Source organism: Rattus norvegicus, chromosome 15 (assembly GCF_021556685.1).
Source record: "Rattus norvegicus strain SHRSP/BbbUtx chromosome 15, alternate assembly SHRSP_T2T, whole genome shotgun sequence".
Classification (NCBI taxonomy): Eukaryota; Metazoa; Chordata; class Mammalia; order Rodentia; family Muridae; genus Rattus; species Rattus norvegicus.
The window spans coordinates 85640261-85667142 of record NC_141548.1 but is presented as its reverse complement, the minus strand read 5'-3'; the positions used below and the strand labels follow the sequence as shown (position 1 = coordinate 85667142).

General features: G+C 40.1%; 1 protein-coding gene across 34 annotated transcripts in view; it reads left to right on the top strand.

Moving 5' to 3' along the window:
- The window catches only part of Mycbp2 (MYC binding protein 2), a 238672-nt gene that overhangs the window by 196160 nt on the left and 15630 nt on the right, over positions 1–26882 (top strand). For 19 of the 34 annotated variants that reach the window (XM_087585422.1, XM_087585414.1, XM_087585410.1 and 16 more), the window contains 13 exons: positions 1446–1613; positions 11460–11617; positions 12298–12497; positions 13266–13415; positions 14812–14972; positions 15933–16089; positions 16261–16485; positions 18343–18408; positions 19698–19937; positions 20365–20463; positions 22494–22574; positions 23808–24074; positions 24534–24817. In XM_087585422.1, the coding sequence (XP_087441548.1) occupies positions 1446–1613; positions 11460–11617; positions 12298–12497; positions 13266–13415; positions 14812–14972; positions 15933–16089; positions 16261–16485; positions 18343–18408; positions 19698–19937; positions 20365–20463; positions 22494–22574; positions 23808–24074; positions 24534–24817 (2256 nt within the window). 34 annotated transcript variants of the gene reach the window in all.

The window sequence follows — 26882 nt, the reverse complement described above, 5'->3', positions numbered from 1 at the left end:
GAGCAGTTTCCAGCAGAGCACATTCAAGTGAAAGCTCATTCCGTTTACCTGGGAATCTGGGTAACAGTACTCAGTAGCTTGTGCTGATTTTTCTTCAAGCAGAGGCAATGAAGGAAGAATTTTAAACATGGAAAGAGTCAGTCTGGTTTGTAATTAAAAGGTCATAGTATGGAATGTGGAAACAAATACAGAGATTGGACCACGGTTTAACCCAAGATGGAGAAATGCCTGTTGATGGCTTTCTCGTTTCCTCTACTGGACTTGGGCTTTACTGTCTACACACTTTCCTGCTGTACACTAACACTGTAAAAGAGTCTTCCACAGTCCGAAGATATGGGGTTTTGAATTCTATATTTTGCCTGCTGTCATGGCTTGCCAGTCAATCATTCCGCTGAAAAGTGCCCTTTTTTTATGGCGAAGTTGTGAGGCTTTAAGAAATGTTTGTCCTTGTTAAAATAGGAAAGGGAGATGTGAAACTTCCAAGACCAGGAAGAACTCACGAGGCATGCTAAATAACTGCAGACTTCCTTGAGTTTCAACTAGACTACTATGTGCATTTAGGTTAACAATGTTTTATTCTTGTTTGAAAAAGAATGAATCAAGCCAGGCTGGTGAGATAGTTCAGTGGATAAAGCTGCTTACCATCAAACCTAACAAGTCTGATCTCTTGGACCCACAGGGTTGAAGGAGTAAAGCATCTTTCACTAGTTGTCTTCTGACCTCCCGACGTGTACCTTGGTGTACACTAGTAACCACCCCCCTCAACACACACACACGCACACACACACACACACACACACACACACACACACACACACACACCATAAATAAAGACATGTAGCATTAAAATAGGAGTCAAATTATAAAATGCAGAAGGAAAAATTTGCCAGCATAATAGAATTAAGGAACTTCAATTCTTAGCTCTCTACGGAATGGATACACCCTAACCAAAAGAATGATTTACATTTGTGCTTTTCAAATTTTTCAATTCTGATATATATTATGACCCAAAAAGTGACATGCATTTCAACAATCCATCAAGCAGTGACACGGGGATGATAGAAAATGAGGAGAGAATGGTGCAAAGAGAGGCGTGGGCAGTGTGATGGCCGGAATGACTAGTGCAGATTGAGATACAGCCCTTGTCTGGCACAGATGTTCCTTCTCACCTAAGCACCAGATAGTCAGTGGGGTCATTCACCAAGCACTGGAAGACAGAGATGCTCTTGAACCACAGAAAATGAGTCCCACGCATGTAGGCAGGTTGTGGTACCCAGAAGTAATATCAGACTGATCTCTACCGACCGGCTTCTGTGGCTATCTAATACTTTATTTGTATGTCCTCATGTACGGCTTTGCCCTTTTCAAATGAGATTTAAAATGAAGAAGATCTATACTGCCACTGTACTCTTAAGTTGTTGGATCTAACAACGTGTTGGTTGCAGGCACCACCATGAAAATTTTGTGGGCTATCAAGATGACAACCTATTCCAGGATGAAATGAGATATCTGCGTTCAACGTCTGTCCCTGCCCCGTACATCTCAGTAACTCCTGATGCAAGTCCCAATGTCTTTGAAGAGCCGGAGAGCAATATGAAGTCGATGCCACCAAGGTACTGTAGTTGTTTCTGTGAGTGATGACTGTTGGCTGGGAAAGGCTGACCGGGAAAAGCACATTCTTACAGCTCTTTAACACAGCTTTCCGTCTCAGGAGGGCACTGGGCAAACCCTGCTGAAAAACTGTGTGTCAGAGTTCTTGATGGGAGGCAGGCCACCGGGGGAGAAAAGATGAAGTAGCAATTCAATAAAACATTATAGAAGCCCATTATCTTGAGATGCATTTCAGCAGAGTGGGAACGGTTGACTTTAAGGCAGCACTTAGACACACGGCAAAACGGCAGAGCATTCCTCATGAGCCGTAAGCTCCTTGGGTCACTGTCTACAGCACCTTCTCACTTAGCTATTGCTGATATCAAACAGAGCTTCTAGAAACGTGAACGATTCGAGTAAACACTGCACAGAGAAACTCCAGTGTCACAGACACTTTGAGAGGAAAAGCATGACAAAAACGCGAGAATAGCACAGTGTCGTTTAAGAAGCTGCTAATTTGGTAGTAGATTTCAGGTAGGTATGTGGACCGGAGTGCACTGCAGCAGTCATGATAAGGAAGATATTCTGTAGGGGAATGAGTGTGAATTCACTGGATAATGAGAAAGTAAGCTCTGATGGCATCAAAACTTCAGGCACAAGCAACTGAGCATAGCGTCACTGGAAAGGAAGGTGTTTGCTGAAGAGAGTATGCTTACTAAGTATGTTAGTGTTCTGTGGTATACAGTCATAATATAAGCTAAAATAATGGGTGCATTACTAATTACAACAGGGCTAGCATATCCAAATCAGGTATTTTTTCCATGAAAAATGGTTGGGGTTTTTCCCTCTTCTGTGTGGATGTCTCTCGGGTGTTTTTGGAGCTACTCTTGACATTGTCTCCAGAGAGTGCAACCCGCCTTTTACACCTTAAAGGAATGCGGATATCTCTGAAGAGAAGAGCTCCCTTTGAAAAAGAGTTAGGAACCATTCTAGACTACTGTGATCGGTGACTCCGTGGAGTATTATCATGTTCCAGGATTAAAGTCATGTAGAACAAACTTCTAGTTAGTGATAGTGAAAGGTAGAACTGTATAAGGGAATTTTCCATACCACATAATTTTTAATTTTTTTTTTAAAAAATAAATTTTCGATGTCCTGTGTTTACCGGAAGTCCCACACCCGCGGATCCCAGCCCACAGCAGCTCTCTGCTCCCAGACCCCGTGGGAAAGAGACCTCACCACCTGGTCAGGTGGGCACTCCTGAGGCTGCAGAGCGGAAGAGACCACCAACACTCCCCACCCCTGCCCACATCCCTGGCCCAAGAGGAAACTGCATAAGGCCTCTGGGCTCCCGTGGGGGAGGGCCCAGGAGCGGCAGGACCCCTGCCTGAGGCACCGCCGGAACCTGAAGGAAACAGACCGGATAAACAGTTCTCTGCACCCAAATCCCGTGGGAGGGAGAGCTAAACCTTCAGAGAGGCAGACAAGCCTGGGAAACCAGAAGAGACTGCTCTCTGTACATACATCTCGGACGCCAGAGGAAAACACCAAAGGCCATCTGGAACCCTGGTGCACTGAAGCTCCCGGAAGGGGCGGCGCATATCTTCCTGGTTGCTGCCGCTGCAGAGAGCCCGTGGGCAGCACCCCGTGAGCAGCACCCCGTGAGCGAACTTGAGCCTCGGGACCACAGGTAAGACCAACTTTTCTGCTGCAAGAAAGCTGCCTGGTGAAATCAAGACACAGGCCCACAGGAACAGCTGAAGACCTGTAGAGAGGAAAAACTACACGCCCGAAAGCAGAACACTCTGTCCCCATAACTGACTGAAAGAGAGGAAAACAGGTCTACAGCACTCCTGACACACAGGCTTATAGGACAGTCTAGCCACTGTCAGAAATAGCAGAACAAAGTAACACTAAAGATAATCTGATGGCGAGAGGCAAGCGCAGGAACCCAAGCAACAGAAACCAAGACTACATGGCACCAGTGGAGCCCAATTCTCCCATCAAAACAAACATGGAATATCCAAACACACCAGAAAAGCAAGATCTAGTTTCAAAATCATATTTGATCATGATGCTGGAGACTTCAAGAAAGACGTGAAGAACTCCCTTAGGGAAACACAGGAAAACATTAATAAACAAGTAGAAGCCTACAGAGAGGAATCACAAAAATCCCTGAAAGAATCGCAAAAATCCCTGAAAGAATTCCAGGAAAACACAATCAAACAGTTGAAGGAATTAAAAATGGAAATAGAAGCAATCAAGAAAGAACACATGGAAACAACCCTGGATATAGAAAACCAAAAGAAGAGACAAGGAGCTGTAGATACAAGCTTCACCAACAGAATACAAGAGATGGAAGAGAGAATCTCGGGAGCAGAAGATTCCATAGAAATCATTGACTCAACTGTCAAAGATAATGTAAAGCGGAAAAAGCTACTGGTCCAAAACATACAGGAAATCCAGGACTCAATGAGAAGATCAAACCTAAGGATAATAGGTATAGAAGAGAGTGAAGACTCCCAGCTCAAAGGACCAGTAAATATCTTGAACAAAATCATAGAAGAAAACTTCCCTAACCTAAAAAAAAGAGATACCCATAGGCATACAAGAAGCCTACAGAACTCCAAATAGATTGGACCAGAAAAGAAACAGCTCCCGTCACATAATTGTCAAAACACCAAACGCACAAAATAAAGAAAGAATATTAAAAGCAGTAAGGGAAAAAGGTCAAGTAACATATAAAGGCAGACCTATCAGAATCACACCAGACTTCTCGCCAGAAACTATGAAGGCCAGAAGATCCTGGACTGATGTCATACAGACCCTAAGAGAACACAAATGCCAGCCCAGGTTACTGTATCCTGCAAAACTCTCAATTAACATAGACGGAGAAACCAAGATATTCCATGACAAAACCAAATTTACACAATATCTTTCTACAAATCCAGCACTACAAAGGATAATAAATGGTAAAGCCCAACATAAGGAGGCAAGCTATACCCTAGAAGAAGCAAGAAACTAATCGTCTTGGCAACAAAACAAAGAGAATGAAAGCACACAAACATAACCTCACATCCAAATATGAATATAACAGGAAGCAATAATCACTATTCCTTAATATCTCTCAACATCAATGGCCTCAACTCCCCAATAAAAAGACATAGATTAACAAACTGGATACGCAACGAGGACCCTGCATTCTGCTGCCTACAGGAAACACACCTCAGAGAGAAAGACAGACATTACCTCAGAGTGAAAGGCTGGAAAACAATTTTCCAAGCAAATGGTCAGAAGAAGCAAGCTGGAGTAGCCATTCTAATATCAAATAAAATCAATTTTCAATTAAAAGTCATCAAAAAAGATAAGGAAGGATCCTTCATATTCATCAAAGGAAAAATCCACCAAGATGAACGCTCAATCCTAAATATCTATGCCCCAAATATAAGGGCACCTACATATGTAAAAGGAACCTTACTAAAGCTCAAAACACACATTGCACCTCACACGATGATAGTGGGAGATTTCAATACCCCACTCTCATCAATGGACAGATCATGGAAACAGAAATTAAACAGAGATGTAGACAGACTAAGAGAAGTCATGAGCCAAATGGACTTAACGGATATTTATAGAACATTCTATCCTAAAGCAAAAGGATATACCTTCTTCTCAGCTCCTCATGGTACTTTTTCCAAAATTGACCATATAATTGGTCAAAAAACGGGCCTCAACAGGTACAGAAAGATAGAAATAATCCCATGCGTGCTATCGGACCACCACGGCCTAAAACTGGTCTTCAATAACAATCAAGGAAGAATGCCCACATATACTTGGAAATTGAACAATGCTCTACTCAATGATAACCTGGTCAAGGAAGAAATAAAGAAAGAAATTAAAAACTTTTTAGAATTTAATGAAAATGAAGGTACAACATACCCAAACTTATGGGACACAATGAAAGCTGTGCTAAGAGGAAAACTCAGCGCTGAGTGCCTGCAGAAAGAAACAGGAAAGAGCATATGTCAACAGCTTGACAGCACTCCTAAAAGCTCTACAACAAAAAGAAGCAAATACACCCAGGACGAGTAGAAGGCAGGAAATAATCAAACTCAGAGCTGAAATCAACCAAGTAGAAACAAAAAGGACCATAGAAAGAATCAACATAACCAAAAGTTGGTTCTTTGAGAAAATCAACAAGATAGATAAACCCTTAGCCAGACTAACGAGAGGACACAGAGAGTGCGTCCAAATTAACAAAATCAGAAATGAAAAGGGAGACATAACAACAGATTCAGAGGAAATTCTAAAAATCATCAGATCTTACTATAAAAACCTATATTCAACAAAACTTGAAAATCTTCAGGAAATGGACAGTTTCCTAGACAGGTACCTGGTACCGAAGTTAAATCAGGAACAGATAAACCAGTTAAACAACCCCATAACTCCTAAGGAAATAGAAGCAGTCATTAAAGGTCTCCCAACCAAAAAGAGCCCAGGTCCAGACGGGTTTAGTGCAGAATTCTATCAAACCTTCATAGAAGACCTCATACCAATATTATCCAAACTATTCCACAAAATTGAAACAGATGGATCACTACCGAATACCTTCTACGAAGCCACAATTACTCTTATACCTAAACCACACAAAGACACAACAAAGAAAGAGAACTTCAGACCAATTTCCCTCATGAATATCGACGTAAAAATACTCAACAAAATTCTGGCAAACCGAATCCAAGAGCACATCAAAACAATCATCCACCATGATCAAGTAGGCTTCATCCCAGGCATGCAGGGATGGTTTAATATACGGAAAACCATCAACGTGATCCATTATATAAACAAACTGAAAGAACAGAACCACATGATCATTTCATTAGATGCTGAGAAAGCATTTGACAAAATTCAACACCCCTTCATGATAAAAGTCCTGGAAAGAATAGGAATTCAAGGCCCATACCTAAACATAGTAAAAGCCATATACAGCAAACCAGTTGCTAACATTAAACTAAATGGAGAGAAACTTGAAGCAATCCCACTAAAATCAGGGACTAGACAAGGCTGCCCACTCTCTCCCTACTTATTCAATATAGTTCTTGAAGTTCTAGCCAGAGCAATCAGACAACAAAAGGAGATCAAAGGGATACAGATCGGAAAAGAAGAGGTCAAAATATCACTATTTGCAGATGACATGATAGTATATTTAAGTGATCCCAAAAGTTCCACCAGAGAACTACTAAAGCTGATAAACAACTTCAGCAAAGTGGCTGGGTATAAAATTAACTCAAATAAATCAGTTGCCTTCCTCTATACAAAAGAGAAACAAGCCGAGAAAGAAATTAGGGAAACGACACCCTTCATAATAGACCCAAATAATATAAAGTACCTCGGTGTGACTTTAACAAAGCAAGTAAAAGATCTGTACAATAAGAACTTCAAGACACTGAAGAAGGAAATTGAAGAAGACCTCAGAAGATGGAAAGATCTCCCATGCTCATGGATTGGCAGGATTAATATAGTAAAAATGGCCATTTTACCAAAAGCAATCTACAGATTCAATGCAATCCCCATCAAAATACCAATCCAATTCTTCAAAGAATTAGACAGAACAATTTTCAAATTCATCTGGAATAACAAAAAACCCAGGATAGCTAAAGCTATCCTCAACAATAAAAGGACTTCAGGGGGAATCACTATCCCTGAACTCAAGCAGTATTACAGAGCAATAGTGATAAAAACTGCATGGTATTGGTACAGAGACAGACAGATAGACCAATGGAATAGAATTGAAGACCCAGAAATGAACCCACACACCTATGGTCACTTGATTTTTGACAAAGGAGCCAAAACCATCCAATGGAAAAAAGATAGCATTTTCAGCAAATGGTGCTGGTTCAACTGGAGGTCAACATGTAGAAGAATGCAGATCGATCCATGCTTATCACCCTGTACAAAGCTTAAGTCCAAGTGGATCAAGGACCTCCACATCAAACCAGACACACTCAAACTAATAGATGAAAAACTAGGGAAGCATCTGGAACACATGGGCACTGGAAAAAATTTCCTAAACAAAACACCAATGGCTTACGCTCTAAGATCAAGAATCGACAAATGGGATCTCATAAAACTGCAAAGCTTCTGTAAGGCAAAGGACACTGTGGTTAGGACAAAACGGCAACCAACAGATTGGGAAAAGATCTTTACCAATCCTACAACAGATAGAGGCCTTATATCCAAAATATACAAAGAACTCAAGAAGTTAGACCGCAGGGAGACAAATAACCCTATTAAAAAATGGGGTTCAGAGCTAAACAAAGAATTCACAGCTGAGGAATGCCGAATGGCTGAGAAACACCTAAAGAAATGTTCAACATCTTTAGTCATAAGGGAAATGCAAATCAAAACAACCCTGAGATTTCACCTCACACCAGTGAGAATGGCTTAAGATCAAAAACTCAGGGGACAGTAGATGCTGGCGAGGATGTGGAGAAAGAGGAACACTCCTCCATTGTTGGTGGGATTGCAAACTGGTACAACCATTCTGGAAATCAGTCTGGAGGATCCTCAGAAAATTGGACATTGAACTGCCTGAGGATCCAGCTATACCTCTCTTGGGCATATACCCAAAAGATGCCCCAACATATAAAAAAGACACGTGCTCCACTATGTTCATTGCAGCCTTATTTATAATAGCCAGAAGCTGGAAAGAACCCAGATGCCCTTCAACAGAGGAATGGATACAGAAAATGTGGTACATCTACACAATGGAATATTACTCAGCTATCAAAAACAACGACTTTATGAAATTCGTAGGCAAATGGTTGGAACTGGAAAACATCATCCTGAGTGAGCTAACCCAATCACAGAAAGACATACATGGTATGCACTCATTGATAAGTGGCTATTAGCCCAAATGCTTGAATTACCCTAGATGCCTAGAACAAATGAAACTCAAGACGGATGATCAAAATGTGAATGCTTCACTCCTTCTTTAAAAGGGGAAGAAGAATACCCTTGGCAGGGAAGAGAGAGGCAAAGATTAAAACAGAGACTGAAGGAACACCCATTCAGAGCCTGCCCCACATGTGGCCCATACATATACAGCCACCCAATTAGACAAGATGCATGAAGCAAAGAAGTGCAGACCGACAGGAGCCGGATGTAGATCGCTCCTGAGAGACACAGCCAGAATACAGCAAATACAGAGGCGAATGCCAGCAGCAAACCACTGAACTGAGAATAGGACCCCCGTTGAAGGAATCAGAGAAAGAACTGGAAGAGCTTGAAGGGGCTCGAGACCCCATATGTACAACAATGCCAAGCAACCAGAGCTTCCAGGGACTAAGCCACTACCCAAAGACTATACATGGACTGACCCTGGACTCTGACCTCATAGGTAGCAATGAATATCCTAGTAAGAGCACCAGTGGAAGGGGAAGCCCTGGGTCCTGCTAAGACTGAACCCCCAGTGAACTAGACTGGTGGGGGGAGGGCGGCAATGGGGGGAGGGTTGGGAGGGGAACACAGATAAGGTAGGGGAGGGGGGAGGGGGATGTTTGCCCGGATACCGGGAAAGGGAATAACACTCGAAATGTATATAAGAAATACTCAAGTTAATAAAAAAAAAAATTGAAAAAAAAATAAATTTTTCATCAGCTCTAAATCAAACAGGTTGCTATAAATTCCTGTGCTAGCCATGCAAAGAACCAGAACTTGCTAAGCTAAATGACCTTCCAGCTAATAAAAAGTATGTGAAAGGAGAAGACGCAAAGCTCAGAGAGATCAAGGCTGTGTCTTGTAGTCCTCGCTCAGTGTGTGACATCTCTGCGCTCACAGTGGCTGGGTGCCGAGGTCCCACAGAACTCTTCCACGGAGTAGTCTCTGCCTTAGGACAGAAAGGAAAACCTTGTTTTATCACTGGGAGAAATAATACTTGATAATAGTATCAAGTGTGATTGGGGACAGAAGCCCAAGAAAATCCAGTACATTACCAGACCAAACTGGGAAACAAAAGTGATTTATCATGATAATAGTAATAAATAATAATAATGAAACAAATTTGGAAGAAAATTCACCTAAAGAAAATGAAGAAAATTTCTTTAAGTAATTTGTATTAAAAAAAAGATGATTATGACCTCAATTGAATAATAATAAAAATTCAAATGTGGAAGTAAGATTAAAAAGCCATATGAAGTAAAATGATACATTATGATGTTAAAATGACAAATCAACACTTTATGAAACTAAGGAATTAATTATAAATTTAATAAAGAAAAAGATTCTGGTATTATAATGATTCATAGGGTTCCAAAATTATACAATACTGAGGTGAATGAAAATCTTTTATGATAAAGATTAATATATTGAGATACTAAAACTCAGAACAACCAAACAACAACAAAATAGGAATATTTTAAGTATCTGAACAAGGAAAACAAATCATCTTGCAAAAGGAAAGAAAGGTATAGTTCAGACTTCGTATCATAATTTTTGAATGAGAAAAAAAATTAAATATCCTCTGAAGTTTTAAAATAAAATGTTACCTTAGAAGTTTACTGAAAGTCAAATATACATATATTTGAATCAGATACACTTGAAAACAAAAACCTGAGTATATATGAGGCCAGAATGTGTTGGTGCTGTTTTTAAATTCTGTCCTGTTACAAACCCAAGATTAACTATAAGTTGATGAAATAACATCAGTGGTTAATGAAAACTATTTTTAAAAGACTATCTTTCACCTCCAGTTCCTCCACTGCCCCCTACTTTCTCCCTGTGTTTATTGTGTATGTATGTATATGTGCATGTGTATACATATACACACACTCCTCCTGAGTTCATTTATGTATATATGGTTGACCCTCCTGAGTTTCGCATATGTATATATGGTTGACCATTTAGAAATGGATTTACTTTCAAGGGGCTCAAATCTTGATAAGACTGCCCTCCCCCTCCCCCACCCCCGATTGCTAATAACTCTTCATGACCTTGGTGGTTAGTTACTCGAAGCTGCTCAGTAGGAGGAATTCATGCTGGTATTGTAACCCTAGCCAACTGCCCGTGACTGGAGAGATCATAGATTCTGGAAGAGAACCCACTTTCCTAAACCAATGTATTTTCTAACTGAATTCTAAAAGATGTATTCACATACCCACAGATAAGTATAGCTCTCACCTTTTAATTGCACTCTTGTGACAGCCCTTCCTCTGGAGAATGTAAAACCTCATTTATCCATATTCAAGTATCTATAATGAACAAAGCATCATTTTCTTCATCAGTTTTCCTTATATAATGGTCATTTCTTTTTACTGTATGAGTTCTCAGCACCCACAATGTAGCTCACAGCCACCCATAGCTCCAGGTGTGGTGGATCTGTCTCCAGGTGTGATGGATCTGTCTCCAGGTGTGGTGGATCTGTCTCCAGGTGTGGATCTCTCGACAGTTGTGGATCTCTCTCACCCCTTCTGGCCTCCGTAGGCAAAGAGCACATATGTGATGTACATATATGTACATAAAATATTCATACACATGAAATAACCTTTAAAAAGAAAATGTCAGGACATTTGGAAGCTTTTCTTTTCATTTGAAATACAAACAATTTCAGAAAAGTATAAGTTTAAGATACAGTTTTGGAATCATTCAGAACATCACAGTTTTGGAAAAGATTACATTCTTCTTTTTTGAGATTTTATGTTCACTTTATGAGTATGAGTGTTTACCTGAATGTGTCTGTGCAGCACGTGTATTCGTGCCCATGGAGCCCACACGGAATCACACATCTGACTCACTGCCTCAGAAGAAGTGTCACTGCACCCCACGCCCCTGGTTCTCATAAGTGTTTACCTCTGTTCTTTCCGCATGCGCAGTTTGGAAACGAGCCCGATAACTGACACCGACCTGGCTAAGAGAACTGTCTTCCAGAGGTCATACTCAGTTGTCGCTTCGGAATATGATAAACAACACTCCATTTTACCTGCACGAGTTAAAGCCATCCCTAGAAGGAGAGTGAACAGTGGAGACACGGGTAGGCATAATGGCAGGTTGAATGATGAAACTGTCGGACAAACAAACAAAGAAAATTGTTTTCCTTGCAGAAGAATGGAGAAAATGGAGAAGGGTTTACTTGGCTCACGACTAATTAGGCTGGTCACATCACATCAGCAGACTGTTGATCAGTCCGTGCGTGCTAGTGCTCAGGGCTCTCTCTCCTTTACGTTCACTGCTAGGCTCAGCCAGTAATCAGGATAGGTCTTCCCAGTGAAATTAAGCCAATTAAGAAAATCTCTCCAGGAATACCCTTAATGCCAACCTAATCCAGACCAGTCCTCATTGACACTCCCTTCCCAGAGATTGCGTCTGTTGACAATTCTAACTAGCCATCTTTTTCCACACTTTACATATATTCATAACATACTTTTACTCAGCCTTGTAGGAATGTATGGACATAATACAAGCTACTTAGCTTTAACAATGCTGCAGGAAGTATGAACTGAGATTCAGTTTTTCCTTCAAAACCTACCTGTTCATCATACTCTGTGTAGTTCTAAGTAAGACAGTTGCTTCCTTAACACTAATTGAAATTGTTATGATTTATGTCACGTGCAAAAACAAAAAGTTTTAAAGTGAATACGCTAGATATTTTCAGTATTTAACACACTAATTGTATACTATCTATGAAGATTACTAATTTTTTTTTCTTTTCAGAAGTTGGGTCTTCCCTCTTGCGACATCCGTCACCGGAGCTTTCCCGGCTTATATCAGCCCACAGCTCTCTCTCCAAAGGAGAGCGAAACTTCCAGTGGCCAGTCTTAGCTTTCGTCATACAGCATCATGATTTAGAAGGGCTGGAAATCGCAATGAAGCAGGCCTTAAGGAAGTCGGCTTGCCGTGTGTTTGCTATGGAGGTATGGATACTTTGATAAAATTACTATCCATGTATTACACAAAGACACAGTAATTCTAATTAGCGACACTTTTTTTTTTTAAATAAATTACATCAAATTAAAGCCATGTGCCTAATGGGAAAAAAGTGTTCACATCAAACTAATAAAGTTTATGAACAAATTAATTTGGAACTTTACATTTAAGTATGCTAAATCTCTATTTTTATACAAGCTTATTACTTGAATATGAGTTTGTCTCTTAAACCTTTTTGTGTTCAGGACATTTCACTAGAATAAAATGACATCATGCAAAGAAGGTGACTGGGCTTCTGAGTTAGATATTTACAGTAGTAGCTTATCCAGGCCTCTGTTTTCTGGAGTAGGGACGAAGCCTTTCCTAGACCTACAGATAGTAAATGTTTCTTCTTTTTTAACAAGAATGTGGTAAATAATTTGTTACATTTAATGTTGTAAATGATATAGTTAAGTAAATGGCTATTTGTATAGTACTTGGAAAATTCTGTATTAGTTTTAAATGCTGGTTAGGAAAAATGCTGACTTAAAAAGGAATTTTCATTGTATTTTGTAAACAATATTTCCTTGTTGCTCTTTTTTTTTTATTAACACCAGAATTGACTATTTTAAATTGAGGGTTTTTCAGTGAAACAAAGGCCTCATTTTCTATTTAACATGTTTATCTTTAAATAATAATTTTAAATAATAACAGCAATAAACCCCTATGTATTGTGATTCGCCTTTTCCCCTTATTTTGTGCTTCGCTTTACTCAGGCATTCAACTGGCTTCTCTGTAATGTCATCCAAACAACGTCTCTGCATGACATTCTCTGGCACTTTGTGGCAGCACTGACTCCTTCTCCTATAGAGGCAGAGGAAGACGAGGATGAAGATAATAAATCCAGTAAAGAAAATGCAGAGCAAGTGGGTTTTCTCCTCCTCTTCCGTGCTTTCCCTTTTTAATTACATATTTTATTCTTTGACAGTCTTACAAGTTTATACAATATATGCCAGTCACACCATCCACCACTCCTACCCCCAGCTGCCCCTCGGGCAGCCCCTCCACTTCTTCTGTTCCTTGTCATTGCTGATAGCAGCCAGGGTCCACATGGTGTTTCCTGTGTGTGCATGGCTATATGGCCATAGTTACATATTTTATAGGACCCGAGTAGAATGTTTTACATGAAATAATTGACAGATGATTTGGCTTGAAAAAAACCAACAATGATAGTATGGACAAATGTTAGCCTACTTAGTAAAAGTTTTTTATGTGGCAAAGATGCTAACACAACTGGTTTCTCATTGAGTGCCATTGTCACACAACAAGCGAGCAGATGTCCTGCAGTATTGCAGTCAGCATCACGTGTACATAGAGAGTCTAGAGCTGGAACGCTCTCCTTTCTAGCCTAGCAGTAAATGGGGTGAATGTGGTGGCCAAAGAAATAATGTGTAGCCCTTATCAGGGAATGTAGCTCTCAAATGTAAATCGAAGTCGGAAATAACCAGTCTACCACGTGGGCACCTTGACCTAATGAAATGTAATATGCTTTAGTGAACGATAATGTAAACTAGAACTCATCTGATGTTCTTACTCTGGTAGGCATACAAAGCAAGAAGCAGTAGCATGCTGTGTTTTACTTAGCTCATTGACATAATTCAGAATGTTGATAAGCGCCCATTAGCAACAGAATGGGAAAACAAAGAAGTTCATATATGCTGTGTAGTAAACACCTCTTAGAGAAAAATGTGGCAAAACCTATACACATTCACATGAAAAATTATTTCGTTACTACACTTCTGTGAGCTTTCCTATTATGTGAAGATGCGCTTCATAGCAGAGCTTGTTAAAACAGACAAAATGATTGTTTTGAGGTAGACTGATGAGGAAACTGCACTGTTTCCATTCAAAGAAATTCCATTGACCAGAATATTGAGTTTTGTGTACATAGGTAATAAGTCATGGTCATGTTGTAAATTGCCTACTGTACATAAAAAGTCCTATGAACTACGAGGACCCCAACTCCTAAACATGCATTGCTTTTAATATATAAACATCTACATAAAATATGTCTATTTGAATATGAATTTATGTGCATGCAGATACATGTATCTACATCTGTATGCAGTCTTCTAGTGACATGTAAGTGTAAAATTGATGTGTATAGGTGATATTCATTTGTTTGCTCTTTTTACCTGTAATTTACTTTATAGTTTTCTCTAGAAATGTTACAAATACATTAGAAATTTTACAAGTTATAGTTATATGACTATTTTTTAAACATTTCTTCCAACTGATAAACTCCTTTCCAATTTCCCGCAGGAGAAGGACACAAGGGTGTGTGAGCACCCGCTGTCAGACATCGTGATTGCAGGCGAGGCTGCTCACCCTTTGCCACACACCTTTCACCGCTTACTTCAGACCATCTCCGACCTCATGATGTCGCTCCCTAGTGGCAGTTCCTTGCAGCAAATGGCCCTAAGGTAATTTTTCACCAAAGTGTTCCAATAGAAATTTATGGACTATGCAAAGTGCTGAATACTTGAAAAAATGTTTAAATGGCAAGATGCAAAGAATCCCTAAATTGAGGAAATGGTGACTGCCCTCTTCTGTCCTAAATTAGAACCTTTTTCTGTCTGGCTGGTATCTGTTTGCCCTTCTTAGTTCCCAGACTGTTGGTGAAACCATCTTGTTCACCTTTCCTGCTCCTGTTTCACTGTGACCAGCAAAGAGAATGAAAATAAAATCTCAGAAACCAAAACAAAGTTGGGAGGGGCTTGAAAGTAAATTCCAGATTCTAGTTATGTGCTTCCAATTTTAAGAAATACAGTATCACGTCATCTTAATTTGGAATGTGTTGAGAATTTGGCATTACATTATGAACTGTATTTTTAATTGAGTCAGTGAACTATAGACAAATAAATCCTCCATGGTGTATATAACAAGCTTATGGGACAGATTAGGTTTCCTACATCCCTAATGATAAGGCCAATAGAAAACATAGTTTTTGTAATCTTCATAGGAGGGTAAAAAATGTTATACCCCCAAAAATCATTAAATCATTATCACACAGAAATTAGCAAAGCTATTGCAGTTGCTATAATGCTTATCCTTAGAACAGATTCATTTCTGCTTGTGTGGCCTTGACCTCCATAGCTCCTTTATATGTGTATGTGTGTGTGTGTGTGTGTATTTAAAATAGATTTTCTTTTGACCTTGTTAAATTACCTTTATTTCTCAAAATAAATATGTGTGTGTATGTGTGTGTGTATACATACATACATATATATATATATATATATATATATATATATATATAATTTCATCCTCCTCTAGAAATTTTCAATGTATTTTACAAAAGTAATCTTTTGTGTAGTAGCTTTTCTGAGAACTCATAGGCAATCCTAGAAAATAATTATTTTGTCTGTTGTTTATACTTTTAGATGCTGGAGCCTTAAGTTCAAGCAGTCTGACCACCAGTTCCTCCATCAGAGCAATGTCTTCCATCATATCAACAACATCTTGTCGAAGTCAGACGACGGAGACAGTGAGGAGAGCTTCAGCATCAGTATCCAGTCTGGCTTTGAAGCCATGAACCAGGTCAGTGGCCGACTTACATGTCTGTTGTAGCAGCTAGTGGTGGTAAGTGTGGTAAAAGACAAACTGTGAGTCATACACAGTTTGATTACAGTGTTTACTATTGAATGCTTACTCTTCCCACACAAAAGATTGCATTTTTAACACTATGACTGTTTACATTTCTCTTTGTAGGAGTTATGCATAGTTATGTGCTTAAAGGACTTGACCAGTATCGTTGACATAAAAACATCAAGTCGACCTGCCATGATTGGCAGTTTGACAGATGGCTCCACAGAAACCTTTTGGGAATCAGGAGATGAAGATAAAAATAAAACTAAAACCATCACTATCAACTGTGTGAAGGGAATTAATGCCCGTTATGTATCTGTTCATGTGGACAATTCCCGGGATCTTGGGGTAAGAAGAGAACTTAATTTCTGGCTCACTGTTTCTTTTAAACTAAGAGGTTTAAGTTTTGGGGACTTCTCCAACCAAACATTTTTATAATCTTCAAATAAATCCTAACTCTAAGAACAGATTTATATGACTAGAAACACTATGGACTATAAATTCTAAAAAATGGTCTGATCACAAATGTACCTTGGCTACAGCTGAACAAGATTAAAATCTATAAAATGTGATCCCACAATCCCCAAACTCAGCAGAGAAGCCCTCTTTGGATTGTAACTCCGGGGAGAGAACTTACTCTTCCCTCCACTGGGTTCTTGGCTACTCTGTTCTGTTTGTAGCACTCTAATTGTGCCTAATACACCTTGGCCCACAGTATAATCAGTTTCTGGCTTCTGCTTCATACCCTCAGTCCTTAGAGTTAGAGGTGGACAGTCCCTGAACTCATTTAAATATTCATGATTTACAGTTCCTCCAGCCTAATCTCTCTAATAAAGTGTTTCATCTGAATTAAAACATTCTTCCATAAAAGGCACCAAAGAAAAGAAAAGAATCCTATTACTTGAGCTGGAAAATAGCATCGGCCGCCAGACTGATTCTTCTGCCCTTAGTCTTGGGGAAGAATACTTCTTTGAATTTTGCTTCAGAGTAGACGAGGCTTTTCAGCAGATGGTTTTAGTGGACTCCCATGAGCCACTGCTGGGCTAAACCCATCCATTGCATATTGATTTTGCCTAGAAAGAAAGAAAGAAGAGAGGGAGGGAGGAAGGGAGGGAGGAAGGGAGGGAGGCAGGGAGGGAGGGAAGGAGGGGGATTTTGTCTCAAATAACCTGGAAGTAAAGCTAAGCACATGAGTCCCCTCTTCCATCCAGGTACAATCATCTGCCGTCCTCCCCAGACCCCAGCTTTTGTGCAGCAGTGCAGATTCAGTGCTTCCCTGGGGCCAGATAAGGACACGGGGCATAAGCTAGCACCTCATGAGCTTATTTCCTTTTATAAACAGAAAGTTCATCTTACAAGAAAAAGTTAGAACTTTGCTGGCTAGGTTTTACTGCTGACTACAAACTCATCTTTGACTCAATACATTTTTCACCAGGGCATCCTCCTCACAATGATTGTTATAATCAAATTTAATGTCTATATTTGTTAAGTTGATATACTTTGTGACAATATTTATTGTAGAATCCAAAAACTCTTCACATAACATCTGCTTTCCTTTTAAGAGATATCCTTGAGCAAATACATTGCTTCGCCTCCCAACTACCCACAGTGAGCCTTATCCATAGCATTTGTTATTTTGAGTTACTATTCATAATAAACAGCTCAAGATGCTAGTACATTTTTTTGATGTGCTTAGCATAAAACTACTGAACCCTAGTGCCGGGGTGACTGGCCTCCTGCACTGAGACGCCACACTGGTAGTGTTGGCTGATGTTCATTTCCCGTGAGCGTTGCCTTCCCAGGTTTGCTGAGCCCTTTGCAGGGATAGAAGGCACCTTACACGATGTTCTCTTCCGCAGCCACACAGTTCGATGACGCACACAGTAGCTGTTAGTTAAGGAACCTTCCTTTCATGTGCTTCAGAAACAGGGACTCGGCCGAGCAGAATTGTCAGTCACTACATGAAGATACAAAATTTGAAGGTTTGGAATTTGTTTAAAGCTGGGAAAGTAAACTGAGAAGTCACACAGAGGCTAAAATGTAAGGGATGACGGCACTGCAGGCCCTGTGGTTGGCTGGACAAGTGGTATGCGGTCTGTGAGGACGTTGACACTATAGCACGGCATCTGAGGCTGTAAAGCATAAGTGTATATGTACATGTTCCCTGAAGAAACACCGTGTAACTGTTTTGAATTTCTGTTATAGAATAAAGTTACCTCGATGACCTTCCTGACTGGTAAAGCAGTAGAAGATTTGTGCAGAATAAAGCAGGTAATTGAAATGCCAGTTTTTCTTCTCAGCTTTCACTGTTGATTTTCGGTTTTGCCATACTACCAAGATAGCATAAGAAATCATTTATTCACAGAACAGTAAATTGAAACTAATTTGTGGCCAAGAACTACATCCCAATGCTAGATAGCTCTTTATTATTTCTTTTTTATACACTTTGAATTTTTATTTTTTATTGGATATTGTATGTATTTATATTTCTTTAAATGCCCTCAGTCACAAGCCTACAGTCTGCAATCCCTCATTGTTCTACGAAGACTTGAGTGCCTTTAATGTCACTGATTCACAGCCAGAAACTTCATTTACCAACACCTACATTAGAATTGATTGTTAGCCTAAACAAAATCAAGTAAAATACAGCCATGGCTTTTACTTCAGCAGTTCTATCTGTGTTATAAATCAGTTTACAAAACAATTGTAGAAATGAAGCCTATCTGGGCACAGGCTTGAGATTATGCACAAACTCAGGAACTTACATAACTATAACCTTATCAGAGCTTTGCTTCTAGGTTTACTTTGTAATGCAAAAGTCAGTACATTTCTTTGAATTTTTTCTTTTCGCCATTTATACTGAAAGTTAAGATGAAAAATATTTAAATGCTAAAGAATCTAGGAAAATTATTCTAAAAGTTTTGTTTTGTTTTGATTTTCACACTTATATTCTCTTTGTGGAAGTATTGACATTATAGTTAAAGTAACAAATGTCTAAATCAGTCATCTAGAAGGCTGCAGGTTCCTTTTTGGTCATCAAATAGAATGAGAATAATTTTAATTTCATTGGCAAAGTAGTGTCAAAACCCATTTTTCTATGAATTGACATCCAGTCCTTGATATACAAACACACATCTGAAATATCAACACAATGAAAATGCCATTTTCTTTTGTGGTACTTAATGTAAGGATGCATAAAACAGCACCTTGTTACTTACGTTGTTTCTACTGAAAGCCAGTGTAGGGAATCGTGTAAACTCTGTAATAGTTTCCTCAGAATTTACCCAGGGAAACCATGTGGCAGTCAGGCCTGTATCACTTCTCAGCCCCACCACCTCCTGAAACTCTCTCAACCTGGGTTAACCTCGCTTTCTTCTTTGTTCTGGCTCCTGTAGATACTACTGCTTGCCCTTAACTTAAGTAAGATAACAGGAACACCCTGACGATCTTTACCGTCTGTGCACTTGTTTATTTGAGCCTTCGGTTACTGATGCTAGGACCAGAGCCGCGATAAAGTGATTCTGCTGGATCAAGGTCCTGTCTTTTCTCTGCTCCACCAGGTCGACTTGGATTCCAGGCACATTGGCTGGGTAACAAGTGAACTCCCTGGAGGGGATAATCACATCATCAAAATTGAGTTAAAGGGCCCAGAAAATACATTAAGAGTTCGACAAGTAAAAGTCCTGGGTTGGAAAGACGGTGAAAGCACAAAGATTGCTGGCCAGATCTCAGCCAGTGTGGCTCAGCAGAGGAGCTGCGAGGCCGAGACCCTGCGGGTGTTCAGACTCATCACCTCTCAGGTGAGCCACTGCAGCGCAACTGGCCGTGTTTTCAGAGGGTGGCAGGTATTTGATTATAAGTTTCTAGTTTCAAGTACAGCCCATGTTCACTTCGTTTAGTCCATTACCAATGTCTAATGTAGATTTGCAGTTTCAGAGCGGTAGTAATCGTGCGATGGACAGAGATGCTGTATTACAAGGAACCCTTCAGAATCTGGCTCAGTGTGGGGCATGAGGCCATTGGCCTGGCACTCTAGAGGCTAAGACAAGGATTGCCACAAACTTCAGGACAGCCTGGACTACATTTGAGTTCCAGGCCAGCCTAGGCTACTGAGTTAAACCCTGCTTCAAGATAAAAAGTTCATTAAAATAATGAATTAGATAGCCGTCCAGCTTTGCAGGGGTAGTGCCATCATCGAGGTTCTCACCTGCCTACCTTCCTTGTCAGGTGTTTGGGAAGCTCATCTCTGGGGATGCTGAACCTACACCAGAGCAAGAGGAAAAGGCGCTCCTGTCATCACCGGAAGGAGAGGAAAAAGTATACAATGTATTTATTTGTAGACTAAAATTCTGTTTCTCATTTTCATTTTCTTACTTTTGGTCAGACAACCACCTCTTGGGTTCCTTTACATGTTAGTGGGTTTGTGGCTGCATGTGGACTTTTCACTCTTGACTGGCATTAGGAAGAAGATAAGAGAGTTATCTGACAAGCAGCTTACCTCCGTACCTAAGCTGGCTGGAAGCTGCGTCTGTAGAAGCCCTCTGCGGGGCTTGCTGGGCTCTGCCGGCGTCCTTGCGATCGATCGCTGAGTTCTGCCTCCTCCGTGCCTTTTTCCTCCGTGGCCTAGCTGAAAACAGGAGGAAACTTGTTTACAACTTCCCCAAAGAGAAAACAGCTCTGCCTGTGCTAGAGGTCACACTGTCTCTCTGCTTCTGCCTCGTGCTTTCTTTTATCTTACCTTCATCCTCACATGCCTGCTCTCTTCCATGGCTTCTCAAAGAGCTCATACATACCAGATTTGCATTTGAACCCACCACGCCGTCCTTACACACATGTGCAGTATACTTTACTGATACAAGTGCTCTAGTGCTTTGTGACTGTTGTCTGAAAGAGTTGCTGACTGGACAGTACACCTCAGAGGACCGGATCCTGCTGGTGAGGCTCTGCGGGTCACGTGGGGCAGAGCTGCAGGCCTGACGCTTGCCTTGCTCTGGGTCCAGAAAGAAAGCATGATGTTATTGGAAGGCTTTTCATGCTTTGTTTGTTTTGTTTGTTTTTTAAAGATGCTATTAGTGAGATTGAGGGTGATTTTTCTTTTTCTCTAGTCTGCTAAGCATTTACTTCAGAATGGATATTCTTATATATTTCTCTTCTGTTAATTGCTTAACTGTCATTCAGTAGAATAATCACTGCTATGAACTTCAGTCAGTGTGTTATTGGTGTATAGGTAGTTTGTTTTTCAATAATAATAATAATAATAATAATAATAGTAATAATAATATAGCAGTAACATTAAAAGATGCTAGATACAAGCACATCTTTAAGGAGAGGAAAATGATCTCCAGTTAACTCAGGTGTACATATCTGTGATCATATCAAAAACAATTGAAATTGCTCAGTTCAAAGAGAGATACTGCACATATGTCAACATAGTTTTGTTTAAAAATGAAAAATAAGTGAGGAAAGATGTGGACACAAGTCAGTGAAAATAACTCCTGGAACAAAGCTGGGCATAGTTTACCTCAGATGGTGCAGGGCGGCTCCTTGCTGACTACAGGAGAACTTCACTCACTCACTTCTTCCTGAGAAAGCCTTGACAGTTCTATTAGTTAATCTCTTTGGCTTCAGAACTTGTTGGCATAAATTGTTTATAGTACTATCAGTATCTTTAATAACTGTAAAAGTTATAGTGAAACCTTTTATTTCTTGTGGTGGCTATTTGTGTCTTCCTTCTCTTCTTGGGTAATGTAGACTGAACTCAGTGGTTTTGAAGAAATAGCTTTTAGTTTTATGGCTACCTCCTTTCTATTTTTTCTTAAAGATGTATTTATTTATTTTATGTATATGAGTGCATGTCACTCTCTTCAGACACCAGAAGAAGGCATTGGATCCATTACAGATGGTTCTGATCCACTATGTGGTTGCTGGGAATTGAACTCGGGACCTCTGGAAGAGCAGTCAGTGCTCTTAACCACTGAGCCATCTCTCCAGCCCGGGTTACCTCCTTTTAAGCTATAGAATTCGTCTTCTTTATGACTGTGTTCCATATATTTGTTTTGAATTTGACTTCTTCCTGTTTTTCTAGTTTATAAAGGATCAAAGACCTTTTTTTTTCCCTCAAATTTTGTCCATTTTATAATCGCTCTGTTCAAATGGTTTCCTCAATCTTTATCCTTCCTTGTCTTGGTGTCATAAGCTTCAATTTAATAAAAATGTATCTCAACATAGTGTGTGTGTGTGTGTGTGTGTGTGTGCGCGCGCGCACGTGCACTTATTTCTCAAGGCACTCGATAATGTCAAATATACTCATTTTCTCTAAAGATTCTACTTCTCTATTTTCACTTTTCTGTGTAAAGGCAACATCTGACGCTGACCTGAAGGAACATATGGTTGGAATCATATTCAGCAGGAGCAAACTGACTAACTTACAAAAGCAGGTTAGTTACTAGCTGCCCAGGTGTCTTTGTCTTTTAGGTTGCCTGGGGACTTTCAGTTTATAAAATGCCGTCTAAATCTGTGAAGGCTTTTTAATGCTCCCTCTCCATTGGTCCTGGAGGATGTGTGTCTCCTTCTCCTAGGAAGGAATGACCGCATTGCCATAGCTGCATCACTTTGTAGAGTCAGGCCTGGTGCCCTGTGCCTGTGAGCCCAGCCCTTGAAAAGCAAAGAAAGGTGGTTTGAGGATGAGGCTAGCCCAGCCTATGTAGTGAAACCATGCCTCAGAGTAACGGAGAGGGACAGTCTAGTACAAATGTGACTCTTACATCATTGCCTTAGTCACTTCCCTGTTCCCCCCGTTTTCTGTAGATGGGTAGGTGGCTACCAAGCACCTTTTGTCGGTGGATTGATTGATTGATTGATTGATTGATTGATTGATTGGAGGTGGAGCTGCACTATGGTAGCCAGACCTGCCTTAAACTCACAGTCCTCCTCTCTTAGGATCCCAAACGCTAGGATTATTTTTGGGAGCTCTTACACCCACCTGGGTACATTGTTTTATTTGAGTCATAAATAACAGGTATAACAAACATAACATCTTTGTTATATCCCTTTTTCATCTCATTTTCTCAATCACGAAGGAAAGAACTAAGCAGTTAATAATTCTAACTATACCAGTATCAATACTTTTAAACATAAGTATGCAGTGAAGTATGTCTAGATTCTTCAGATACAGGAATGCTAGGTGACATAAAAATAGCACCTTGGAAGACAGATGGAAACCGGGCACAAAGGCACACACCTGTGATCTCAGCCATGTAGATGACAGAGAAAGGAGGGCTTGGATTTAATGCCAGCCTGGTTAGCAGAAGGTAACTCCATCAAAAAACAGGGAGATGAAAAATACTGATTTGTCTTTACCTTGCATATTACTTTTCTGTAACATTTAATCTTTAAAAAAAAAGAATAGCATAAATTTATATTCTATTTTCTTGCTTCATTAGCTTGGCTATTTATATCAGATGATTTAATTATCAAGATTTGTATCATAGTTTCCCCTAGTTTGTTCCATTATTTTTAAGATGAGTTAAGAAAATATATAATGGAGACTATGCTGGCAAAAAGTATTAAATCAGACGTTAACCTGCATATTTTGCATGTTTTGCTTATTCTAGTACCAGTAAAGAAGACCTATGAACAAAACTTTGTGTTTTCTGTGTTTTTTCACATAGGTTTGTGCTCACATTGTCCAAGCTATTCGCATGGAAGCCACACGGGTCCGTGAGGAGTGGGAGCATGCCATATCCAGCAAGGAGAACGCCAATTCCCAGCCCAGCGATGAGGACGCCTCCTCGGATGCCTACTGCTTCGAGCTGCTCTCCATGGTCTTGGCGCTGAGTGGCTCCAACGTGGGCAGGCAGTACCTGGCGCAGCAGCTGACCCTGCTTCAGGACCTCTGCTCCTTGCTCCACACAGCCTCGCCGAGGGTCCAGAGACAGGTGACCCATCATGCCACTCGCTTCTGTTTCTTCCCTGCCACTTGAGAGCTTGAAAATCGGAAGACTTTAAACATGAGCTTTTAGTACTTTGTTTAATTTGTGAGCAAAGCCTAACTCGGTTTTTTATTGCTTAAGACTTGTTCCAATTACAAGTGTAGTGTGATAATAGTACTCTGGGTATCGACTCACTTCTTGCCAAGAGATACATTATGCCATTTAATCCAGAGCAAAGGTAAAAAGGCTTGTTTTGTTTTTTTATTCTGTCTTTGGTGGTAGCTACCACCCTGAAAATACTTAAATCATATTCTCCTCACAATTAAAAGTATAAATTATTAAAAGTATTAAATTAATTTCTGTTCTTCCTACAGATTTTAAAGCTACAGAATAGTAGCTAAGCATATTTTAAATGATAAATTAAAGTAACAGTGTTTAAATGTATTTTTTCAATCTTCTGATCAGGTGACCTCCTTACTAAGACGCGTTTTGCCTGAAGTGACTCCTAACCGTCTGGCCAGTATCATAGGAGTGAAGTCCCTCCCCCCAGCTGACATCAGTGACATCATTCACTCAACTGAGAAGGGAGACTGGAATAAGCTGGGAATCTTGGACATGTTTCTGGGATGTATTGCCAAGGCTCTCACTGTCCAGCTCAAAGCCAAAGGGACCACCATCACAGGGACAGCTGGCACCACTGTGGGCAAAGGAGTTACAACAGTCACCCTGCCAATGATTTTCAACTCCAGGTTTGTCATTCTCACAATTTAGTATCAAACACTTACAACCTCACAAATTTTACCTGTTGCCTCATCACCAAATAACATGGATGAGCAGCTGCCTATCGGTATAAATGGGATGTCAGGGCAGCAAGATGACTCCCACGTACAAGGTTGGTAACCTGCGTTTGACACCCCCTAGAGGTGGAAGGAAAGAAGAGATTTCATGAAGATGCCCTCTTCCGTATACATGGGGTATCCCATGAATGTATGCGCACCCTCACCCACCAATATTAATATTTCTAATGATTTAAAATCACTAGAATAAAAGTTTAAATCAAAGTTGAAGGAACAGTGGTGGCGTAAGCCTTTAACCCCAGCACTTGGGAGGCCAAGGCAGGAGAATCTCTGAGTCTGAGACCAGCCTGGTCTACAGAGTGAAGAAAGCCAAGGCTATACAGAGAAACCCTGTTTCAAAAATAAATAAATAAATAGCAATCAATAAATAAATGAGATTAAAATTACTAAAATTTTAAAAAGGAGTATCATAGAATATATAAAGTAAGCTTTTTAGGTAACATTTGGTATTTGTGTTGAAAAGGATTGACTACCAGTCACTGTATAGAAACATTGATTTCAGGTTCATGTTACTATTTTCCACAATAAAAACAAACTTCATATCACTTAGTACTTCATAATTAATTTAAAACTCTACAGAGACAAACTGTAGAGGAAGGTTTTTCTGATCTTAAATTTATAAAACACTAATGTCAAAAGCTATGTAGAAAAAGATTCACAGATTTGCTAGGAAACAGTGAATATATTTGGCATATATAGATAAAAATGTTTCTAAATTGAAAGAACTACTTGGTACATAATAGACTGTTGATATAAGATTAAAGTAATGTTTAAAAAAGGGCAAAGGACCAATAAGTGTCAGTAACTTTGTAGAAAAAGTTAACAATGTCAATGAACAATGGAAGAGATAGGCAAACGTGGATCAAACAGCTACCGGCTGGGAGATGGCTCAGCCAGTCACACGGCTGCAGCACACGCGTGGGTACACAAAGCTATACAGTGTACAGTTCTAGAGCTGCCAGAACTTCCGCTAACACCAGCTGGGTGCACACCCTGTGTGCTGTCCCAAAGGTAGGAGACAGACACAAAGACCCCCTGAACAAGCAAAGGGCGAGCCCCAGGTTCAGTCAGAGGTTACCTCCATACACGGTGAGGAAGGATTAAGGAAGACACCCAGGGTTAGTGCTGGGCCACCATACACATCCACACACACATGTCCACACCTAGAACACACACACACACACACACACACACACACAATGTGAAAAGCAATTTTTAATAGCAAAATAATGTATAGAGCTTAAGAACATGATGAAGGGATAAACATTTTTAAAGGATTTTGTTTATTTTATTTGATGCGTATCAGAGCTTTGCTTATATGTGTGCATGCACCACATGCATGCAGTACCCATGAGGCTAGAAGAGAACACAGGCTGTCCTGGAACTGGAGTTACAGCTATGTGCTAGCACATACATGTGGGAAGGTGAACGTGGATCCTCTGCAGATGCAAGATGCTTTGAGCACGTAGCCATCTCTGTCCCCAGGCATTTTCATCTCGTACAGACTTTGGGTGCCAGTTATGTTCATATCTCCACGTACACTGGAAACAGTCTGTACTCCATGGCTTAAGAATGAATAGTAGTGATCTGGAATATTGTACAGACAAAAAGAGTAGAAACGGAGCATAAATAGGAACACCTGTTCTCTTGAGATTAGAGAAAGAGACAGGGTAATGTTTTTAACTTTCTTTTAAAATATTTCAGGTATGTCCTAGAAAGATGATTTAGTGGTTAACAGTGGGGTTTTTTTGTTTGGTTTTGCAGAGTACCAGGGTTCTCTTCCTAGAACATACATGGTGGTTATTAGTTCAGTTCCAAGGGATTATGCACCCTCTACTGGCTTCCGTGGGCTTGCACACCTGGGTACATACACATGCAGGCAGGCACACACACATATACATAAAAATAAAAAATATGTGAATAACAATGTTGAATACCACACCTGTGATTCCGGCAC